This window comes from Emys orbicularis, chromosome 1, assembly GCF_028017835.1.
Source record: "Emys orbicularis isolate rEmyOrb1 chromosome 1, rEmyOrb1.hap1, whole genome shotgun sequence".
NCBI lineage: Eukaryota > Metazoa > Chordata > Testudines > Emydidae > Emys > Emys orbicularis.
In genome coordinates this window covers 144,407,971-144,429,470 of record NC_088683.1, presented here as the reverse complement: position 1 = coordinate 144,429,470, position 21,500 = coordinate 144,407,971, and the positions used below count along the sequence as shown (strand labels likewise).

Sequence of the window (21,500 nt, the reverse complement as noted above, 5' to 3'; positions counted from 1 at the left end):
AGAGTGCTGTCCAGAGCGGTCACAATGAAGCACTGTGGGATAGCTCCCGGAGCCCAATAACGTCGAATTCCGTCCACACTACTGCAAATCCGACCCGCAAAGGCCGATTTTAGCGCTAATCCCCTCGTCGGAGGTGGAGTAAAGAAACCGGTTTAAAGGGCCCTTTAAGTCGAAAGAAAGGGCTTCGTCGTGTGGACGTGTCCAGGCTTAATTCGATTTAACCCTGCTAAAGTCGACCAGGGCTAAGTGTAGACCAGGGCTAAGTATCACTTGCGTAGCATAGTTTGGAATACAGCCTCTAAAGCAACGATAGCCCGGCGGTCGGGGTTGGGCAAGGGGAGCAAATGGGAGGGGAGCAGGATTATGGTGTTTTTCTCTTCAGTTCCACACTCCCTGGCCAGATCCTCAGCTGGTGTAAGTGGGCACAGCTGCACTGACGGCCATGGAGCTGTGGTGATTTATAGCAGGCTGAGAATCTGGCACCGTGCGTTGGGGATGGGAAGGGGAGAAGCTGTGTCTGTCACTCAGTGGGGAAGTGACAGTGATGTACACGTGTTCCCTCTGCTCTGCTCAACGTCTGGCCCTTCTCTCCCCCTCAGTGCTGCCCAAGTATGAGGTGTCGGTGAAGGTGCCCAAGAAAATCACCATCCAGGATGAGGAGCTGAAAGTGGCCGTCTGTGGTCTGTGAGTCGCGAGGTTTGAGTCACCGTTCTTTGTGCTCATCCACCATTGCCTTCCCTCTGCTACTCCAGAAACCAGAGCGGGAGAAGGCCCCTTGGGTCACTTTCTCTCCATCCCCAGGAGCCCTGCGCAGGATTGTTCCTACTGTCTAGTCTGCACCCAGCCCAAGCTTTAAACATCCCAAGAAATGGGCCTCCTCCCCTTGCCCCAGGAAACGATGCCTCAGCCTCATACAGCTCCCTCTCAAAAAGGTTTTCTCCGTTATTCAACCCAAATTTCCCCTTTCTTAACATCCTTCCATCCTTCCTAATCAGACCCCCAAGTACCTCCTTAAATAATCCCGGCCCCCCCTTGGTGATGCCTCCTTCAGACACTTATAGGCAGAAATTACGTCCCTTCTTAGATATCTGTAACCAGAGTTGCCAGATTTAACTCTTCCTTCCCTCCTCATAAATCCCTCCCTCCAGCTCCCTGCTCATATTTCTTGCTCTTCTCTGAACTCCCTCCAATTTGTCAATGGCCTTTGGGTAAAGAGGTGCCCGGAGCTGAAAACAGTGCTCCAGAGGTGTCGTGTAGCAGTGACGGGAGATGATAATCCCTCTCTATACAGCCTTAGTGCGACCCCACCTGGAAGACAGTGTTCAGCTCTGGGCCCCACAGCTCTGAGGAGACTGCACCTGGAATATTGTCTGCAGGTCTGGGCTCTTCCATACCAGAAAGGTGTGGCCAAATGGGAGGGAGCTGGGAGAAGGGAAACTCAACTGATTAAGGAGCAGAAGAGCCTGAGTATCAGGCAACATTTCCTAATGGGGCAGGCCTGCTGGGTAATGGAATAATCTCCCCCAGGAAAAGGCTGGAGTCTCATCACTTGAGTCATTGGAAAACAGGACTAGACAACGCTCCAGAGAATAGACATTAGGAAACCAGCAACAGAGTCCTCGGGGGTAATGGTATAAAGGGCTCCAAAAGGCCTCTTTTGCCTGACTCTGTCTCCCCGTCTAAGCACCTTGTGTCTCTTTAACCCCTCTCTGGTTACAGATACACCTATGGGACCCCTGTCCCTGGCCTGGTGAATGTCCGTGTGTGCCGGAGATTCTCCCAGTCCTGGTCACACTGCTATGGAAGAGAGGCTGCGTCTGTGTGTGAGGAATTCACCAGACAGGTGAGTCCAAGGCCCATCCCATAGGCAGGAGGCGACTGTCTTGAGGAGCAACAGAGAGTCCTGTGGCACCTTTAAGACTAACAGATGTATTGGAGCATAAGCTTTCGTGGGTGAATACCCACTTCGTCAGACGCATGTAATGGAAATTTCCAGAGGCAGGTATAAATATGCAGGCAAGAATCAGTCTGGAGATAACGAGGTTAGTTCAATCAGGGAGGGTGAGGTCCTCTGCTAGCAGTTGAGGTGTGAACACCAAGGGAGGAGAAATTGCTTTTGTAGTTGGCTAGCCATTCACAGTCAGGAGCAGGGCGATCTGTGTCTGTCAAAGAGGATTGTTAGACCTCAGCTGGGATTCTGTGTTCGGAGTTGGGCTCTGTCTCAGAGGAGGGAGGTATTGGTTCGAAGGAGGTGAGGCCAGGGCTGGGGGATATAAATTATGAAGAAAAACCCCTCGGGTGAAATCCTGTCCCCATTGAAATCTATGGCAAAACTCCCATTGACATCAGTCAGATCAGGATTCACCCCCGAATGGGTATTTCTTCTAGCTGGGAAAGAGAAGACCCTAAGAGGTTTTTGTATCAGTGAATGGGATTGAGATGGGGAGCAGAGCAGGAGCAGAGCAGAGGAGAAAACAAGAGGAAACTGTAGGATCTGGAAGAGAGAGAGAACTCAAGAGGAAGAAGAAAGAGAGAGACAGGGCAAGGAGGTAGAGAGAATAGGGATAGAGCAATAAAGAGAGAGACGGAGAATATGAAGGAGAAGAAAGTAAGAGAGAAAATAGAGGTAGGTTAGACAGAGATAGTAGGAGGAGAAGAAAGAGAGAGAAAGAAAGAGAGAAGGAGGAAGAGAGAAAGAATGTGCATGGAGAAAGAGAGAGGATTTCAAGGATGGATAAAAAACACAATGAGATTTATCACACTGATGGGAAGTTGCAGATCTAGGGGATGTAATCTGAACAATCAGGGAACCAGGCGTGTAACTTGGAGAATTTGTGGTGAAATGCATCAGAGAGGGCAGTATGTTGGATACGTCACTGGGGACCAGAGATGCCTTGATTGGTTTGTTGAGGAAGAAGGGAAGAGAGGGAGTCAGGCCGGATCAAGCCAGTAAGAGGATGGGATTAAGGCAAATCAAGCAGCAGGGAAACGTCTTGGGTGCTGGGGTATCTGTTCCTGTTTCACACGGACCTGAATTGTACAGGGATTTCCATGGTAATTTCCTCTTTGGTCTCTGGCTCAGGCGGACATTCGAGGCTGTGTCTCCAATGTGGTGAAGACTAAAATATTCCAGCTCAAGCGAAAGAGTTATGAGATGAAAATTGAGGTTGAAGGCAAGATCACGGAAGAGGGTACAGGTATGCATCAGGCTAACCTGGTGGAGCTGTGGGGCCGCACTGCAATAGCAGTGGGCGTTGCAAGCCAGCACTGAAGGGTACTGGCAGAACTGGACAACGTGGGGCAGGATTGGAGCATCTGGAGGTGCTGCAGGTCAGTGCATTAGTTCAAGCCCCTCTTTGCTGTGTTTTCTTTCAGGGGTGGAGTTAACTGGGACAGGCTCCAGTGAGATCACAGGCACCATGAGCAAAATCAGCTTTGAGCAGGTGGACTCTCATTACATACCAGGGATCCCCTTCTCCGGGCAGGTAGGGAACCTCTGAGAGCCCAGGAAATTACCTGACATGAGTGTGCTTGTCTGTGGAGAATGAGAACTTGCAAATGGAAAAGGGAAAATGTGGGAGGATCACAAACCACGGGAACAGGAGCCATCTCCCTCTGCCTCTACACATGCTGCGGTATCCTTGCCATTAGTGGGAATTGCAGCGCCTTCCTCTGACCCCCTGGTGCTGTCAGAGACAGGATACAGAGGAGAAGGCCCATTGGTGTGGTCAGCACAGTCCTTCCCATGTTCCCAATCACACACTCTGTGAGGACGCGCCACCTCCTCAGGTGGTTCAGACTCACCCAGCACATTCACACACACCTGGCCCTTGGTCAGCTCTGTAGGAAACACCCTCTGGAGCTGCCTCAGGGGAATAACGTGGGGAAACAGTCATTAGGACTGTGAGGACTGCTTTCCCTGAGTAGTAAAAGCAACGGAGATTGGATTTGTTCCTTTAGGTGAAGCTGGTGGACGGGACCGATGCTCCAATCGCCAACGAAACAATCCAGATTTCCATAGGGGGAAACAACTACGAAGCCAACTACACAACGAATGAAGAGGGTAGAGTCTGGTTTTCCATAGACACTGTCAACTTCACAGACACCTCCATTCAAATCACTGTGAGTGGCTGAATCCAGGGAGCTAGGGGATGGGAGGTGTCACAGGCTGAGCTTAAGGGGAGATGTCTGTGGTTTTATTGATCTCTCTGCCCATCAGGAGATAAAACAAAGAGTTTGTTGGCTGGGAATTTCAGTCTCCTCCTCTCTGTCTTGCTCTCTCTCTGTCTGTCCCTTGCACTCTGTGTCTTGCACACACTCTGTCGCTCTCCCTCTGGTTCTCCATTTCTCTCTCTCCATACAAGCATGGAAAATGCAGATCAATGCACTGTGCACTGAAAAATCTGCCAAGAACATGTTTTTAAAATTACCCACTTTTTCCTTCTGAAATGCTAGTAGACTTGTTACTCACTTTTTGGTCTGATGTAAAAACGTTCTTCTTTATCAGGCAAACCATAAATCTGAACTGAACTGTTATGACAGAGACTGGGTCACCCCTGAGTATGGTAATGCCGTTCACACAGCAACACGCTTTTACTCTCCGAGTAAGAGCTTTCTCAAAATCGAGCCCCTGTCTCAGACTTTAAGCTGCGGCTCCAATGAGATGGTCCGGGTGCACTACATCCTGAAGCCAGAGGCCGTGGGGGAGCAGAAGGAAATCGTCTTTTACTATGTGGTAAGCCCGGACCTAGTGACCTCTACCTCCGTACACATGACACAGCATTGGAGGCCAGACACCCATATATGTCCCAGGTCACCAAACTGCCCCGAGGCCAGGTTCTCTTGACCTTGACATTTACATGTAAAAGCCAGTGAAGGAAATGCAGAACTGGCCAGCCAGTGGATGGTTTCTGCAGGGAGAGAGAATTTCTGACTTGGTCGAGGTCCCTGTAAACTCCAGTCTGGGTCTGGGACTCTGTATGGCTCTGCGGGATTTTCTGCTCCTTCCCCACAGGAAGGCATCAGTATAGTCACCCCCATCCCCAGCATTCCCCCGTGAGCATCTCCCACCTCCCACCAGGATCCATGTAACAGGAGGGTTTCTTCTTCCCGGCAGGTGATGGCCAAAGGAGGCATCGTGAGGGCAGGCACCGAGGTGCATCCCGTGGGGGATGGAGAACGTGAGTAGAGCTGTGTGAATAACTGATTTCCCGGTTCCCTGGCCGAACCAGAAACCTCAAAAAATAATTGTTTGGGAGCGACTGAACCATTTCACTTTTGAGCTGCTTTAATCTTTTTAAATAGAATTGAAGGGAAATTGTAAATGAGGAGTTGTTTTGAATTGAAAAATGGAACCTTCCATTTAGGAAATGTCGAAAGAAAACCTTCTGATTTGTTGCCGATTTTTTTTCTGCCCAAAACCATTTGGTGAATTTCACACAAATTTGTGAAATGTTTTGGTTGATTCGAGTCTGCGTTTTTCAACAACAAAAAATCATCTGAAAAATTTCGGCCCGTTCTCATTGTGAGCTCTCCTCATCCCTTTCTCTGCCTGTCCTGGGAGGCTGAGCTGCTGTGTCTGAAGGAGGTGCCGAGAACAGCGCCCTTCTCTCCTCTTCGCTTTCTCTCTTTCCTTCTTTTCTTACTAGTCATGGTCTCTCTCTCCCTTTGACACACACACAGTTCCCCTGACCGATTTCATTTCATTAATGGCAGTCTCAAGGGATTCCCAGTTTGACTGATTCAGGCTGGCTGGGCAAATTCCACCTTGAGGAGCAGGAGTGTGGAATCCCACGCCCTCTGCAGCCCTGTGCGCACAACCCTCTGCACAGAGCCCCTGTACATGCACTTCTTTCCTCGCCTTCATTATTGCATGGGCAGGGGGGTCCTGCACTGATGGAGGACAGTGCTAGACTCTAGCTGATATGGATTTAGGGGACATGCTGAGATCCACCAAACCCATCACACCTGAATATCCCACACCAGGTTTTTGCAGTAAGAGTCAAAGGCCTCAACTATGCGCCAAAACTCTTACCCTTGGATAGCGAATTTTTCAGGGTGGCTGATGTTGCAGCCATAATGAGGGAGCCTAGGGAAATGTGTGGCCCTGGAGCTGATTCTCTATAGCTTATCCCCTGCCCCCCTGTCTCTGTTTGCTAGATATCCAAGTATTTGAGCTGAGCCTCCCCGTGGGGCCTGATATCGCCCCCCTGGCCCGGGTACTCGTATACACCACTTTACCCAGCGGGGACGTTATCGCCAATTCCGAAGATTTCAAGATTGAAAACTGCTTTGGCAATAAGGTGAGCATCCGGTTTCTATAACTCACATTCTCCCCATGGACAATGGCCCACCTGTGGAACCTGGAATTGCAAATTTCAAGGAAGACTCAGGAAATGTTCAATGGCTCCATGAGCCCATCGGGCACTGACCATGGATCAGCAATTGAATATGAGAGATGAATGCACATCAGGAGTAATTTGGATAGGCAGAATTATAAGGGTGGAAACAGAACTGACGTATAGGGGGCGCTGCTGGTCATGTTTGAATTGCATTGGTCAGGGCTGAGGGCATTGGCAGAGCTGTGTGCAGGACTGTGCTGTGCTGCGAGGCAGAGTGTGAAGGTACCTGGAGAAGTAGCTCCTCTAACTCCTTTCCTGGGGTTGCAGGTCGACTTGCATTTCTCACCGGCCGAGGGGCTCCCCGCCTCCGACACTCACCTCCGGATCGGAGCCTCCCCGGGCTCCCTGTGCGCCGTCCGTGCTGTGGACAAGAGCGTCCTCCTCATGAAGCCTGAAGCCGAGCTCTCGCCCAGCTCTGTAAGCGCCACAAGAGCTGGTCTTGTCTGGAAAGTGCCGAGAATCTCTCGTGAGAGCTAGGGCAGAGCAGTCTGTCTGTTATTGTAGGGTCCCTCGTCAGCACAGGGGCTGCGCCCTCTGCTTGATCTATGTAGGGCCCTCATGAAAACTATGGCTGCACCCAGTGGTTTATAGTTCTGGGGCCATTTGTGAGGACACAACCACACATACTGATTTATTACTGGAGGGCCACTGGTGAGCACTGGTCAGCACACACTGGGTTATTATTGAAAAGTCAGTGCTGAGCCCTGGAGTCAGATATTCTGCTCTGTTACTGTAGGATTTGTTATCGTAGGGTCACCCTTGGTCACTGGGATTGCACGCACATGTGTGTTAGTTTAAAGTTGTCTGTGATCACTAGGGTGGCACACACTGGTGGTTTATTATTGGGCCTGTGGTCACTGACATCGAGGCGTGTCCGTGCAGGTGTATGATTTGCTCCCGGTAAAGGAGATCAGGGGTTATAATTACCGGGAGCACCATTTGGAGGAAGAAGACGATAATCCTTGTGTGGAACTCGACAACGTCATTATAAACGGATTCATCTACGGACCCATTTCTCCTGACGGTGAAGGGGACGCCTACAACGTTCTCAAGGTGAGTGCCACGTCTCCCTTTAGTGCGCTAAATCGCTGCTAGTTCAGAAGATTTCCTCACCGGATGCTGGCTGAGCTGGGTGCTTGTTAGCCAGCACATTCGAGGTAATAACTAAAGCTGGGCCAGAAAACCCCAGATGGGAACACCCTAGCTTTTGGAACTGAATGCCTCTTTCCCCATCATTAATTTAAACACGACAAGGAGACGTCCTAACAGCTGGGGCAAAGAAATAGAGCCCAGAAATGGGCAACTCCACCTCTGCAGCCATTTTGTCAAAGAGATCCTGTCCCACACGCTCTCCATCCCGTCTACGTAGATCTCTGTGAAGTGCCAGTCTCCATTTTATCTACACACGCACACGCACAGATGTGCGGAGTGCCGCTCTGAGCCAGCACCCAGGGTAATTACCCAGCCTCAGCTAGTGAGGGTTTGGTGTCCTGCGGGATCTCAGGTTTGTTCCCAGTGGGACTCGCTCCCAAAGCACCCAAACCCCAGCACACCTGAAAATGACTGCTAGGCATCTCAGCAGAGAGGCAGGAGATGGACTGGGCCAGAGAGCCTGAACTCCCTCCAGGGCAGGGCTGAGGCAAGCCGGCAGGGGCTGAGTGCACAGTGGAAGCTTGCACTGCTCATGCCTCTGATGAACCTGCTCTGAGGACACAGAGGACGTCCGTCTCCAGCTGCTGGTCCGGCGCCTTTCACTGACATAGACCTCGCCCTTCGCTTCCCGCCAGCCACACTAGCATTGACCTCTCAGGCCTTAGTATCTGCTCTTGCAATAACCCATCCCTGCACTGTGATAAGCCCATCAGAACCCGATCCAGTCCAGACGGCACGTTTATCTCCCTACGTATGGTTTACTTTACCACATGGCTGTCTGGGTTATCTTTTTACAGGAGATGGGTTTAAAAGTCTTCACCAGCACCAAGGTCCATAAGCCCAGACTCTGCATGGAGAGAATGTACAGTAGAACATATGTACCTCCCGTGGCTGGTAATGGCAGTAAAAGAACTTGCTTTGTTTTACCCTGCTTATACGCCCCGTTAGGTGCGTTTCCTGCTCCCCTCCCTTTCACCCTCTCCTCTGCATGGAAATTAGACCAATTGGACCAGACTCTGTTCTCAGCTATGCTGGCCGAAATCCGCTAACGTCACTCCTGAAATAGGTCCATTTCCACCTGCTTGCTCACCTACCTGCTTGTTCCACCTGCTTGCTAACCTTCCACCAGCTAAGGAAATATGCACTGTTGTAACTACACTGAGGCAGTGGCACCTTGCATCCCCTAATGTAGATTTGCTGCACTGGCAAAAAACAGCTGCTAAATCTTGTTGACTTTGGTTGCAGCTCTCTCAACCTGGAACAGGACAATTTCCGCTTTCAGGTTTTCACCTTCCAGCAAGTGCTAGAGAAAAACCTAAGCAGAAAGAGAGCCAGGTTCAATGGGGAGGGAGAGTGAACCCAGGGGGAGAGTTTAGTATTGGGAAGCAGGAAATCTGTACTCCATTCTCAGCTCTCCCATCAACTTGAACTTGAATGAATCATTTCACTTCTTTGTGCCTTAATATTCCAATCTGTAAAAGGGGACTAATTATACTTACACAGCCTTGTGAAGAGCTCTGAGATTGGATGGCTAAATAATAGTGTTAATTATGCTCTCAGTTACACTAGTGAAAATGAAGAGTAACCAGATCAGATTACTGACCCTCTAATCCAATGTCCCCATTCCTACTGTAGAACATCAGACTACTGGTCTATATATGTCAGTGTCCTGCCTCCTGACCATATTGGATCAGCACTGTCATCTTTTTAGTGCAGGATCCCTCTTCAGACAGTGGCCAATGGTGGCTGCTTCAGAGTAAGGTGGAAAACCTTGGTAATATATCTCACTGTGCAGTACTGTGGGGCAAATTTCTTCCTGGCCTATGGCTTCTTATCAACTTGTATCCTGATGCACGATGACTGATATCCCCGATCCTGTGAATCCTAGCTGGTGTCACTAGTGTTGCTGCTACTCTTAGTCATATACAAAAACATTTTTTTCCCCTGTGAATCTGACTTAGCTACTGCATCTATAATGTCTTGGGGCAGTGAGTTCCACAGGCTGATTCCATATTGAAGTGGATATAGGCAGGGCTCTAGGGGTTACTTCAACACAGTCATTACTTCTGGGCTTCTCATGCACTCTGGGATTGGAGGTGGGGGAATAAATATGTCCATACATCCATCCCACCCCTGTAAGGGGTGCAGAAGTCTTTAGAAAGCAAACAGTTTGAGATCACAATAGGGCAATAGAGATGTTTTTTCAATGGCTTTGAAAAAGGTTCTAAAAAGATGATGACGCTGGGAGTGGCGTGCGGAAGAGAATAATTGGTTGCAAGCAGAGACAGGTCTAAGTTTGGGTCTGAACATGGCTGAAGTTTGTGAGGAAGGGTTATTAGATCTTGGGTTTAGGATCAGGCCTATCACTAACTGGAAACAAACTGCCATAGTTTAGAATAAGGTCTAACATATTTATGTCCTCTCTCCCCTTGCCACACATACATTTGCTACAGCTGGACTGATGGATTTCTCCCATTTCGATCACTTCTCCGATCATTTGGATCACATCATCGTTCATGGCCCAGTGGAGACCATCCGGAAGTATTTCCCTGAGACGTGGATTTGGGATTTAGTTCCAGTGAAGTAAGTGATGTTTATGGGATGTGGTGAGTGTGGTCAACTGGGTTACACAGACACTCAGAAGAAGTTGCTCAGACACCCATGAGATGTGCTTATATCCTTCTGTGATAGATGGAGTACCTTTTGTAGATAGACTAGAGAGAGACAAGCATGAGGGATGGATAGGCAGGTAGAGGAAAGGCGGGAAGTAACTAGTTCTACCAATACACCACATCCACTCCTTCTCCTCTCAGTAACTGGGAGATAATTAATTGTGTGGATCACAATGGACAGTCCCCTGTTAAAAAAGAGAGAGAGAGAGTGTGTGTGTGTGTGTGATGTAATTTCTCTTTGGTCTCAGCTCTGGTGCAAAAGTCGCTTCCAGCTATGCATTTCATCCTTTTCTATAGCTGTGTGTCTGAGGGATTTTCTGTTGTTCACCGTGGAACCCCACCCCCAGTCTTGTTACTTTTTTGATTCTTCTGCGGAGCTGGGTGTAGGATGGGATGGGAGGAAGTGGTCTGTGATGAGCCTACAATAGCCAACCAGCATGCACACCCCCAGTGCTCCTGAGGGACCCTGCAGTTACAAAAGGGGGGGGGTGTTAATTCAGGATGCTGTGAGAGACACAGTTGTTTTCCCCAAAGCTAGGAAAGCTCCCCCCATCTCCTTGTTCTTGTTTTGTCACTAGGTCTGTCGGAAGTGCTGATTTAGATGTGACCATCCCCGACACCATCACAGAATGGAAAGCCAACGCGTTCTGCACTTCAAGTGATACTGGCTTTGGCCTGTCCCCGACCGTGTCCCTCAGAGCCTTCCAGCCCTTCTTCGTGGAGCTTACCCTGCCTTACTCCGTGGTGCGCGGCGAGGCCTTCACGCTAAGGGCCACTGTCTTCAACTACCTGAATCGCTGCATCAAGGTAAGGGACACTCGCAGCTTTGCTCAGCAGGGGCCAGGGAGGAGACCACATGGGCCAGTTGCAACATGGCTTCCCATCCACAGGAGGCAGCTGATTGGCCCCTAGGAAAGTGTCTTATTACAGTGGAAAGAAATGGGTGATGGAAAGGAGGAATCTGATTCGCTCCTAGGTGTGTGTTACTATAGGGGTACAGAGTGGGCGTTATGAAAGAAGGAATCTGTTTGGCTGACAAAGGTTTGCGAGCTGCAGATATACCTGACACCAACTTCCTGTGTGGCTGAAGGCACCTGGCCTTAGACCTCCTGTGCCTATCTCATGACCCCATGGCAAGCAAGGTACCTGGGGTGACAACACACTGTGCATCACCCCTTACTCTAGTGGTGATTCCAGGCTTCCTGGAATGGACACATGTGCTTGGCCTTTGGCCTCATGCCGCACAACACCCCCAGCTGCACTACAGCCGCTGGGAAACTCGCTGGCCTGTTGCATCCATGGAAACGGCACTGACTCTTTAGCCCCACTAGCCTGCAGTGTATTCCTGCTCCAGCACCAGGGACTGGAGGGGACTGAGGAAGGGGGTCCCTGCAAAATTGTGGTGACTTTTCTCTCAGCTTTTATTTAAATGGGTTTCATTCTAGATAAAGTGAAGCGGGTACAAGCTTTACAGTGTTAAGGGCCCCCAAGGCCCTCTCATCCGCTTCCCCATCCCCCTCCTGCCCTTCGCTACGCTCACTGATGGTCCCCAATTCTGTTCCCTCTCAGCTACTCCCAGATAGCCCCCCGCCCCCCACAGCCAGCACTTCCCCTCCTCCCCTAACAAGACACCAGAGGGCTCTCAGACTCATACCAAGGTGGTAAATTTGGGGTCACCACTTTGTCTTTATTCCCACAACTGGTCCCGGGTCCCTCAGGCCCTGCAATCACCTGTTTCTTCAGGGCCATGCACCCAACTCTCTGCCCATCCTCAGTCTCCTGCACCTCCCCAAACCTCAGTACCCCTCAGCTTTCCCCACCTCAATCCCTGCCCCACCAAAGCCCTGTGGCCCCCAAACTCCCTGCCCCCTCTCCTCCCCTGCACTGTCCCATCTCCATTTACCCCCAAACCCTTCGAACCCCTCTCTCTCCCTGCCCGCTGGTACCTCTCTGTACAATTGACAGGTCAGCATCTCACTGGCTCCATCTGATGACTTCCGGGCTACCCCTGTGGAGAAGGAAGAAGAATCTTATTGTCTGTGTGTGAACGGACGGAAAACAGTGTCTTGGGCTGTGACCCCAAAATCTCTGGGTAAGGGACCTAGCAACTCAAAAATCTCAGGATCAGGGACTAATGGATGGGTCCAAAACCTCTGTGTGAGGGACCAAGTGGCTCCAAAATTTCTGGATCACATACTGGATGGCTCCAACCTCTCTGGAAGGGAGTGATCTGCTGTGAAAGGAGGAAGGCTGGCCTTGTGGCTGAGGCACTGGACTGGACTCAGGAGACCTGGATTCAGTGTCCTGCTCTTGGGCAAGTCAGTGTCCCCGTGCCTCAGTTTCCCCATCTAATTACTGCGATGGGGGCCATATAAATACCTGGATTGACAGACTGGTTGGGTCTGAAATTTCTGGAAAAGGAAGATGATGGCTCTGAAACCATGCAGGGGTCTGGGCGGCAGAATCTGAAGAACTGACCCTGCACTCCCCTCCTCTCCATCTTGCCCAGCCCCATTTGGTGTAGCCATTGAAGCCGAGGGGTTGGAACTAAGGCCGCTGCAGAGCTGTGCTAAAGTGCTAGCCTGCACAATGGGACTTGAGCTCTGCCCTCTTTAGAGAAGTTTCCATGTAATCAAAGCAGAACACCAAGCGAATGACACTGACAACCCTGTAGCTGCAGTGCCTGGCAGAACACTTATCCTCCTTTGTTTCAGGTAATGTGAATTTCTCAGTGAGCGCTGAGGCCCTGAAGACAGATCTGCCCTGCGGGAACGAGGTAGTGGAGACCCTGGACAAAGGGCGGAAGGACACGGTGATCAAACAGCTGTTAGTAGAGGTAGGTGGGCGGTTTAGTCCCTGTGGTATAGAGAAGCCATGATAACTTACTGATGTGTCGTGACAACTGATATAATGCTGCAGGTCTTCTTGGTTTTATAGGGAAGCCATAATGACTTAATATGATCTCAGCAATAACTCATTCTCTAACGCTGTAAAGGGAAGCCTAACCAAAAGAAGGCTGAGGAGAGATATGATTGCTCTCTATAAATATAAGAGGAATAAATACCAGGGAGGGAGAGGAATTATTTAAGCTCAGTACCAGTGTGGACACAAGAAAAAATGGATATAAACTGGCCATCAGGAAGTTTAGACTTGAAATTAGACGAAGGTTTCTAACCATCAGAGGAGTGAAGTTGTGGAACAGCCTTCCAAGGGGAGTAGTGGGGGCAAAAGACATATCTGGCTTCAAGACTAAGCTTGATAAGTTTATGGAGGGGATGGTATAATGGGATAGCCTAATTTGGGCAATTAATTGGTCTTTGACTATTAGCGGTAAATATGCCCAATGGCTTGTGATGGGATGTTAGATGGGGTGGGATCTGAGTTACTACAAAGAATTCTTTCCTGGGTGTCTGGCTGGTGAGTCTTGCCCACATACTCAGGGTTTAGCTGATCTCCATATTTGGGGTTGGGAAGGAATTTTCCTCCAGGGCAGATTGGCAGAGTCCCTGGCGTTTTTTCGACTTCCTCTGCAGCATGGGGCACGGGTCACTTGCTGGAGGATTCTCTGCACCTTGAAGTCTTTAAACCATGATTTGAGGACTTCAATGGCTCAGACATAGGTTTGATACAGGAGTGGGTGAGTGAGATTCTGTGGCCTAAATTGTGCAGGAGGTCAGACTAGATGATCATAATGGTCCCTTCTGACCTTAAAGTCTATGAGTCTATGATTCTATAACTTCTTACAGAAAAATATTGGTATCTTGTTACACCGTGTGATTGAAATAATAAGCAAAGGTGATAAGTTTCTCACAGCCATGTCTTTTGGGACAGAAACCAAAGGAGAGTCCAAAGGAGAGCAACAAAAATGATAAGAGGTTTAGAAAACCTGACGTATGAGGAAAGGTTGAAAGAATTGTGCATGTTTAGTCTAGAGAAGAGATGGCTGAGGGGAGAACAAGATAACAGTCTTCAAATATGTGCTATAAAGGGAATGGTCATCAATTGTTCTCCATGCCCACCAAGGGTAAAACAAGAAGTAGTTGGCTTAGATTGCAGCAAGAGAGATTTAGGTGTGATACCAGGAATAACTTTCTAACTGTAAGGGTAGGTAAACACTGGCCCAGGTTACCTGGGAAGGCTGCGGATTCCCCATTATTGCAGGTTTAAGAACAGTTTGGACAAACACCTGTCCAGGATAGTCTAGGTGTACTTGGCTCTGCCATATTCTGAGCGGGATGGATTAGATGACCTCTCAAGGTCCCTTCTAGCCCTACATTTCTATGATTCTGTCCTGTTACAGTAAATCTGATTTGGCTTTTGCTTTAAAGTTATCCTATGTGCCAAGTGAAATTTGAATTATAACTTGGCTCCTTTTTCAATATATAGGGATCCAAAGAAATGTGAAACACTTCACAAAAAAATTCAAAATAAGTGATTTCTAAACCTCTTCAGCTGAAGAAGTATTCACTTTGCTTCTGTCACATTAGTGGAAATGTCCAACTTCATCTTTGGCAGATCTGACAGTTCTGGAAACACAGAGATTATTTTTCTTAGAATTAAGAAGGAGATGAAAATTGGGCTTAAAATAATAGGAGCCTAGTGCAGGGGCGGCTCCAGGCACCAGCGCAGCAAGCGTGTGCCTGGGGCGGCAAGCTGTGGGGGGCGGCATGCCAGTCGCCGTGAGGGCGGCAGTTAGGCAGCCTTCGGCGGCATGCCTGCGGGAGGTCCATCAGTCCCGTGGCTTCGGTGGCAATTCAGCGGCGGGGACGCCGAAGGCGCGGGACCAGCAGATCACCCACAGAAACGCCGCCGAATCCACGTGACCAGCGGACCGCCCACAGGCGTGCCGCCGAAGGCCGCCTGACTGCCGTGCTTGGGGCGGCAAAAAACATAGAGCCACTCCTGGCCTAGTGGCACCTTTATGGAATGTAGGGGGTGTACTGGTCTTGCCCTCTTATTTTAAAGAACTGACTAGTGCACCACTGAATCAGAAATGCTCATCTGTGTGCGCTAGGCTAACAAAGAGTTAGAGCTGGTTGGAAAACAGGATTTTTTTCCTCAGTGAATTTTTCACCAGAAAAAAAAACTTTAACAAATCTTTGATCACTGCATTTGGATTTCCTGTGAAATGTTCAAAACTAAACTCAACAGCAGATTTGTCACTGAGATTAATTTTGAAAAGACATTTTGAAACAAAACAAAAAATGTTCCTATTAACCTCAAATGTTGTTTTAGTGTGTGTGTGGGGGGGGGGGGGGCGGTGTCAACTTTTGGATTCTCCACCGTCCTGCCTGCCATACACACACTTTTTAAAACTTTTTACCTTTTCCGACTGAAGAAAGAGAGGGAAAGGTTTTTTAAAAGTGTGAAGTATCAGAGGGGTAGCCGTGTTAGTCTGAATCTGTAAAAAGCAACAGAGGGTCCTGTGGCACCTTTAAGACTAACAGAAGTATTGGGAGCATAAGCTTTCGTGGGTAAGAACCTCACTTCTTCAGATGCAAGTAATGGAAATCTCCAGAGGCAGGTATAAATCAGTATGGAGATAACGAGGTTAGTTCAATCAGGGAGGGTGAGGTGCTCTGCTAGCAGTTGAGGTGTGAACACCAAGGGAGGAGAAACTGCTTCTGTAGTTGGATAGCCATTCACAGTCTTTGTTTAATCCTGATCTGATGGTGTCAAATTTGCAAATGAACTGGAGCTCAGCAGTTTCTCTTTGGAGGTCCTGTGATGGTGTTGCTGGTGTAGATATGTGGGCAGAGTTGGCATCGAGGTTTGTTGCATGGGTTGGTTCCTGAGTTAGAGTTGTTATGGTGCGGTGCGTGGTTGCTGGTGAGAATATGCTTAAGGTTGGCGGGTTGTCTGTGGGCGAGGACTGGCCTGCCTCCCAAGGTCTGTGAAAGTGAGGGATCATTGTCCAGGATGGGTTGTAGATCACTGATGATGCGTTGGAGAGGTTTAAGCTGAGGACTGTAGGTGATTGCCAGTGGAGTTCTGTTGGTTTCTTTTTGGGGCCTGTCTTGTAGCAGGAGGCTTCTGGGTACACGTCTGGCTCTGTTGATTTGTTTCTTTATTTCCTTGTGTGGGTATCGTAGTTTTGAGAATGCTTGGTGAAGATCTTGTAGGTGTTGGTCTCTGTCAGAGGGGTTGGAGCAGATGCGATTGTACCTCAGTGCTTGGCTGTAGACGATGGATCGTGTGGTGTGTCTGGGGTGGAAGCTTCCACCCCAGACACACCACACAATCCATCGTCTACAGCTTCTGTAGTTGGATAGCCATTCACAGTCTTTGTTTAATCCTGATCTGATGGTGTCAAATTTGCAAATGAACTGGAGCTCAGCAGTTTCTCTTTGGAGTCTGGTCCTGAAGTTTTTTTGGAAGCTACAGCAACACCATCACAGGACCTAACCAGATCAGCTACAACATCACCGGCTCATTCACCTGCATGTCCACCAATGTTATATATGCCATCATATGCCAGCAATGCCCCTCTGCTATGTACATTGGCCAAACTGGACAGTCACTACGCAAGAGGATAAATGGACACAAGTCAGATATCAGGAATGGCAATATACAAAAACCTGTAGGAGAACACTTCAACCTCCCTGGCCACACAATAGCAGATGTAAAGGTAGCCATCTTACAGCAAAAAAACTTCAGGACCAGACTCCAAAGAGAAACTGCTGAGCTCCAGTTCATTTGCAAATTTGACACCATCAGATCAGGATTAAACAAAGACTGTGAATGGCTATCCAACTACAGAAGCAGTTTCTCCTCCCTTGGTGTTCACACCTCAACTGCTAGCAGAGCACCTCACCCTCCCTGATTGAACTAACCTCGTTATCTCCATACTGATTTATACCTGCCTCTGGAGATTTCCATTACTTGCATCTGAAGAAGTGAGGTTCTTACCCACGAAAGCTTATGCTCCCAATACTTCTGTTAGTCTTAAAGGTGCCACAGGACCCTCTGTTGCTTTTTAAAAGTGTGAGAAAGTGAGGGAAAGCCCCTGTTCACACTTGGCTACTGGTTTCCACCTGGCAAAAGTTGGAAAACAGTTATAAAAAGGGGGGAAACCTACTATTCTCAGAATAAAAAATTGCGGGGGAGGGGTGTGTTCCAAAAACAAAAATTGTTTTGACTAAACCCTTTTTTTTCACAACATTTAGTTCCTGAGTTTTAGTCAAAATTGTTTTGGTCATCTCAATAAATAACAGGGCTTCTATTTTAGTTCAAGCCATTGGGGTCTGGGTCTTTGGAGTAGGAGGAGCTGAGTTCTATCCCTACTGTAGCCCTACAGGACTAATTGGCCACAGTGTGTAATGGTGAATTTCTAGGTGGCCCTGCAGTCACTACAATATGTCATTTCAGGGCACTGAGCGCTTTGGCCCTGACCCAGCAAAGCTTGCTTTACTTTAGGCACATGACTTGTCCCATTGACCTCAAACAGCCTTAAACACTTGGCAGGATCGAGCCCCTACATCTCTTCATTAGCATCACAGCATATTATCAGCATCAGCACATGGTGTAAAGCTGGAAGTTCTCTCTGCGTAACAAGTGTAAGGGGACTGTTGCCCCCTTACTAACATTCAGTGGGGGTGTTTTGGTTGGCTAGCTCCCAGCACTAAAAGGGGAAGGGTCGATGGGAAATCAGGAGCCTGAGACTGACAGTCCCCAGGAACAATGGAGAGAGGCCAATGCTCCAGATCAGCCTGATTGACAGGGCGGGCAGGCTAATCAGGGAGTCAGGAGGCCAGGGGGGTCCTGTCCTCTGTGTGAACTGGAATTGCCTGGGTCAGACAGAGTGGGGCCGAGCTAAGGAGAGAGCAGGGGCCTGAGCTAAGCTGCTGGGAGCAGAGCTGCAGCCCCAGAGCCAGAGGGGCCAGACAAGCAGCCAGGAAGCAGGTCAGAGCTGGGAGCAGAGTCACAGAAGCAGCCTGCAGAGCAGACCTGTCCTGGGCGCAGAGCTGTAGCAACCAGAGCCAGAGAAGCATCCCAGGGAGCTGAAGGCAGAGCAGCAGCAGCAGCCGTGCTGAGGCAGAGTGGAGCTGGAGCTGGGGCTGGAGCAGTCCGGAGCTGGGTGCGGTGAGCAGCTGGGGAGAGTGAGGGGGACCCTGGGCAGCAGGCCCAGCGCAGGGAGATGCCTCAGCCAAGAGGCTCTGCAGGCCAGACTTGGAGGGGGATCGTAACCCTGTCAGGGCGGGGGCGACGCTGGGAAAAAGGGTCCTGCCACCTAGAGCCTGAGAGCGTGTGGCCACCGCCAGAGCAAGTGTCCAACCCGCAGCGTCTCTGCAGCACAGCCAGGGCCTGAGAAGGAGCCTGGGACCTACAAGGAGCAGACTGTGAACTGCCCTGACATTCCAGAGACACTGTTTGTAATGTTCCCTGCCACAGAGCAGGGTAATGGGTTTTCCTTTAACCTTTCCCATTTTTCCTTATTCTTTTTTAAAATTAATTGTTAATTAAACAACTTGTATTTGCTTTAAATTGTATGAAATGATCAGTGGGTCAGGGAGGTGCCCAGTGCAAAGAGAGTACCCCGGAATCTTGGGCCCAGCCTTGTCAGGGTTTACGAGGACTCTGCCAGACAGGAGAGTGGAAGGGGAGACCTCAAGGGCAGGGAGGCCTCTAGGTAAAGGAAGTGGGAGCGAGGACTCAGATCCTTTCAGTAGCCCACTTCACCGGGGTAGTGCAGAAGCCAGGAAAGTTCCCCACAATAGCGGGACCATTCTCCCGCTTACACAAGGAAAGTCCACGTTTTACGGTGTGCTAGCAGCAACTAATCACCCATGGTAGAACACTGCAATATCCTCCCCTGGGGAGTGAGGAGGCAATAACTTGTTAGTAGCCAATTTCCAACTATTATCTGCTGGCTTCATGAGAATTATTATTACATGAAAATTTGCAAGTCTCCCTCTTTCTCTGATTCATGCCCTGCTCTTTCTTTCTTTCTTTCTTTCTTTCTTTCTTGCTTTCTTCCCTCCATCACCCCTGGCCAGATGTTTCTGAAACCAGGTGCTCAGTGTCTCTGCAGGTTCTCACCTTTCTCATTTTCCTTCCCCTTCCCTTTTCCTCCCCAACCCGAAGCCTGAAGGGCTTGAGAAGGAAACGACCTACAACTTCCTGCTCTGTGCAGCTGGTAAGAACCCCACACACCTGACCTGCCTCTGCAAAGGGAAGGGTGGAAACCCCGGGTGTCCGAGGGGAAGAGCTAACTAGAAGCAGTAATCTGGAACTGAAGAAAGTGGGACACCTCCAGCTGGATAACCAGGAAACGTTTCCTAACACTGAAGGGCTGGAATGGCCCCCAAGGGAAGGGCTGGAAGCCTAGGTCTTAGGGAACGTTCCTGCCCGGTCCTGGGAGGATGGGCTAGATGGGATTTAATGGGGCTTTCCCCTTCTCTCACTCTCTGATTCCATGGAGTGAATTTACAAACTGGAAGGTGCAAGGGAAAGAGCTGGAGACTGCAGTTCCCTTGTCTCACCAGGTGGTGGCACCTCGCTCCATGTGGAGGGCTGGGATGGCAGGTGAGGGGATCCATGCCTGAGAGGGGAGTTGGGGATGGGTGGGGGGTTCACTATAAAGCTATGGAGGAATGGAGCTGCTAAAGGCAGGGAGCCCCTGTGCATGCCAGGGGAAAGACATTAGCAGGGGCAGTGTCCTAGCTCCTGTGCTGGGGCCTGGTCACTGCTACACGGGGGGGGGATTTTACTACAATCCCATCTATGTCACTTTTCCCCAGGAAAGACAGTGCCTCAGCCAATGTCCCTGAAGCTCCCAGAAAACGTGGTGCAGGGCTCGGCCAGAGCCTATTTCTCAGTGCTGGGTAAGTGAGGCCGTCCGAAGAGCCCAGCTGTGCATGCTGCTGCCGTCCCTTCCCCATGCCTGATGGGGTACTGGTCTTTCCACCCGTTCTACTCCTCACCCCGTTGTGCACCCGTCACAGCCCCTCCATTTATCCCCCAGCTACCCACTGCTATAGTCTCTATCTAGCACTTCACCCCTTTTTCTCTCTCCTTCCCCCCACCTCTGCCTCTGGGCCCACGTCCCTAGCTATTTGTCCAGCCTAGTGCTCCCATCTGTCCTTCCAGCAGCATGCCCTTCACTTTGCCTTTCATGTGTCCCTTCTCTGTCTCCTCCTTTCTCTGTGTAACTCTCTCTCTTTCCCTCTTATTGCCTATGATCTCACAAGCCTGTTATGGATGCCTCACACTAGCATCCTTGCTCTGTGGTGCATTCTGCCTCCGCAGGCCGGCTCTGGGCCACACTGACTCCCTGTGTCTCCATCCCCAGGCGATATCCTGGGCACAGCCATGCAGAACCTGCAGCAGCTCCTCCAGATGCCCTTCGGCTGTGGGGAGCAGAACATGGTCCTGTTTGCCCCCAACATCTACGTCCTGGACTATCTGAATAAGACGGGGCAGCTGAGCGAGGAGACCAAATCCAAGGCCATCGGATACTTAGTCAGCGGTGAGGAGGGACGGGGCTTTTGTTTCTTCACTTGCTCCCTTCCAAGCTTGTGCTGGGAGCTTTTCTGTCTGCCTTGCTCAGATAATCCTTCCACTTGGAAGGATGGACGGACTGAGGGAACCACCTGCCTCTCAGTGGGGAGGGGGAACGCACTTGTACCTTCTCAGCCCTTTCATCCCATTGCTCTCCAGTGTGTGAGCCCACTGGTAATTCACTCTTACCCAGCAAACCAGACTCGGCTCCCCAGATGGCCTATAGGCCTTTCCTAGCCACCAGTGTATTGGCAGCACCGTCACAACTGACCCCTCATCATTCACCTTTGAATCAGGGCCTCTGACACCCCCTCCCCCCCCGCACCAGAGGTCAGAGGTTCCTTTTCCCAGGAGCTACTCCGAGTAGTTACTTCATTAATGGTTGGTGTTACAATAGATCACTTCCCAACAGGGGGTGCCATAGCATGGTAGTAGAAAACTCTACTCTCTGGAAGTGCTTGATGGGAGAAGATGGGTCCATGTGGATGAATGACACAGCCTGGGTGCTGCACTGCACTGGGTGCATTTCTGCTGATGACATGCAAGGCGGAGAAGAAGAGCTGGGTTGGTTCTGCAGGTCTGGCAGCAGTAAATGGAGCAAAACCTGGGTTTAAGCCTTGTTTTCACTCGGGGAGAAGTGTCTGTTTGTGACACATTTAGCCGACTTGTAGTTTTAATACATGTTAGTTGATCAAGGTAAACTCTAGGCTCCTCGCTAAGGTTAACTCAACCAGCTAACATGTGTGAAACTACAAGTGCCTTGTCTGTGTTAGGA

At 49.8% G+C, this 21,500-nt stretch overlaps 1 protein-coding gene across 2 annotated transcripts in view; it reads left to right on the top strand.

Moving 5' to 3' along the window:
* LOC135895211 (alpha-2-macroglobulin-like) overlaps positions 1–21,500 on the top strand; it is a 65,782-nt gene that overhangs the window by 29,611 nt on the left and 14,671 nt on the right. Inside the window, exons 7-24 of one of the 2 annotated variants that reach the window (XM_065423287.1) lie at positions 600–684; positions 1,720–1,843; positions 3,083–3,197; positions 3,376–3,485; positions 3,961–4,122; positions 4,508–4,735; positions 5,117–5,180; positions 6,160–6,302; positions 6,669–6,818; positions 7,284–7,454; positions 8,351–8,447; positions 10,007–10,136; positions 10,804–11,032; positions 12,191–12,317; positions 12,940–13,061; positions 19,310–19,361; positions 19,966–20,049; positions 20,517–20,693. In XM_065423287.1, coding sequence (XP_065279359.1) covers positions 600–684; positions 1,720–1,843; positions 3,083–3,197; positions 3,376–3,485; positions 3,961–4,122; positions 4,508–4,735; positions 5,117–5,180; positions 6,160–6,302; positions 6,669–6,818; positions 7,284–7,454; positions 8,351–8,447; positions 10,007–10,136; positions 10,804–11,032; positions 12,191–12,317; positions 12,940–13,061; positions 19,310–19,361; positions 19,966–20,049; positions 20,517–20,693 — 2,370 coding nt within the window. Of the gene's footprint in view, positions 1–599; positions 685–1,719; positions 1,844–3,082; positions 3,198–3,375; positions 3,486–3,960; positions 4,123–4,507; positions 4,736–5,116; positions 5,181–6,159; positions 6,303–6,668; positions 6,819–7,283; positions 7,455–8,350; positions 8,457–10,006; positions 10,137–10,803; positions 11,033–12,190; positions 12,318–12,939; positions 13,062–19,309; positions 19,362–19,965; positions 20,050–20,516; positions 20,694–21,500 lie in introns of both variants that reach the window. The other variant, XM_065423286.1, reaches the window with a different exon arrangement.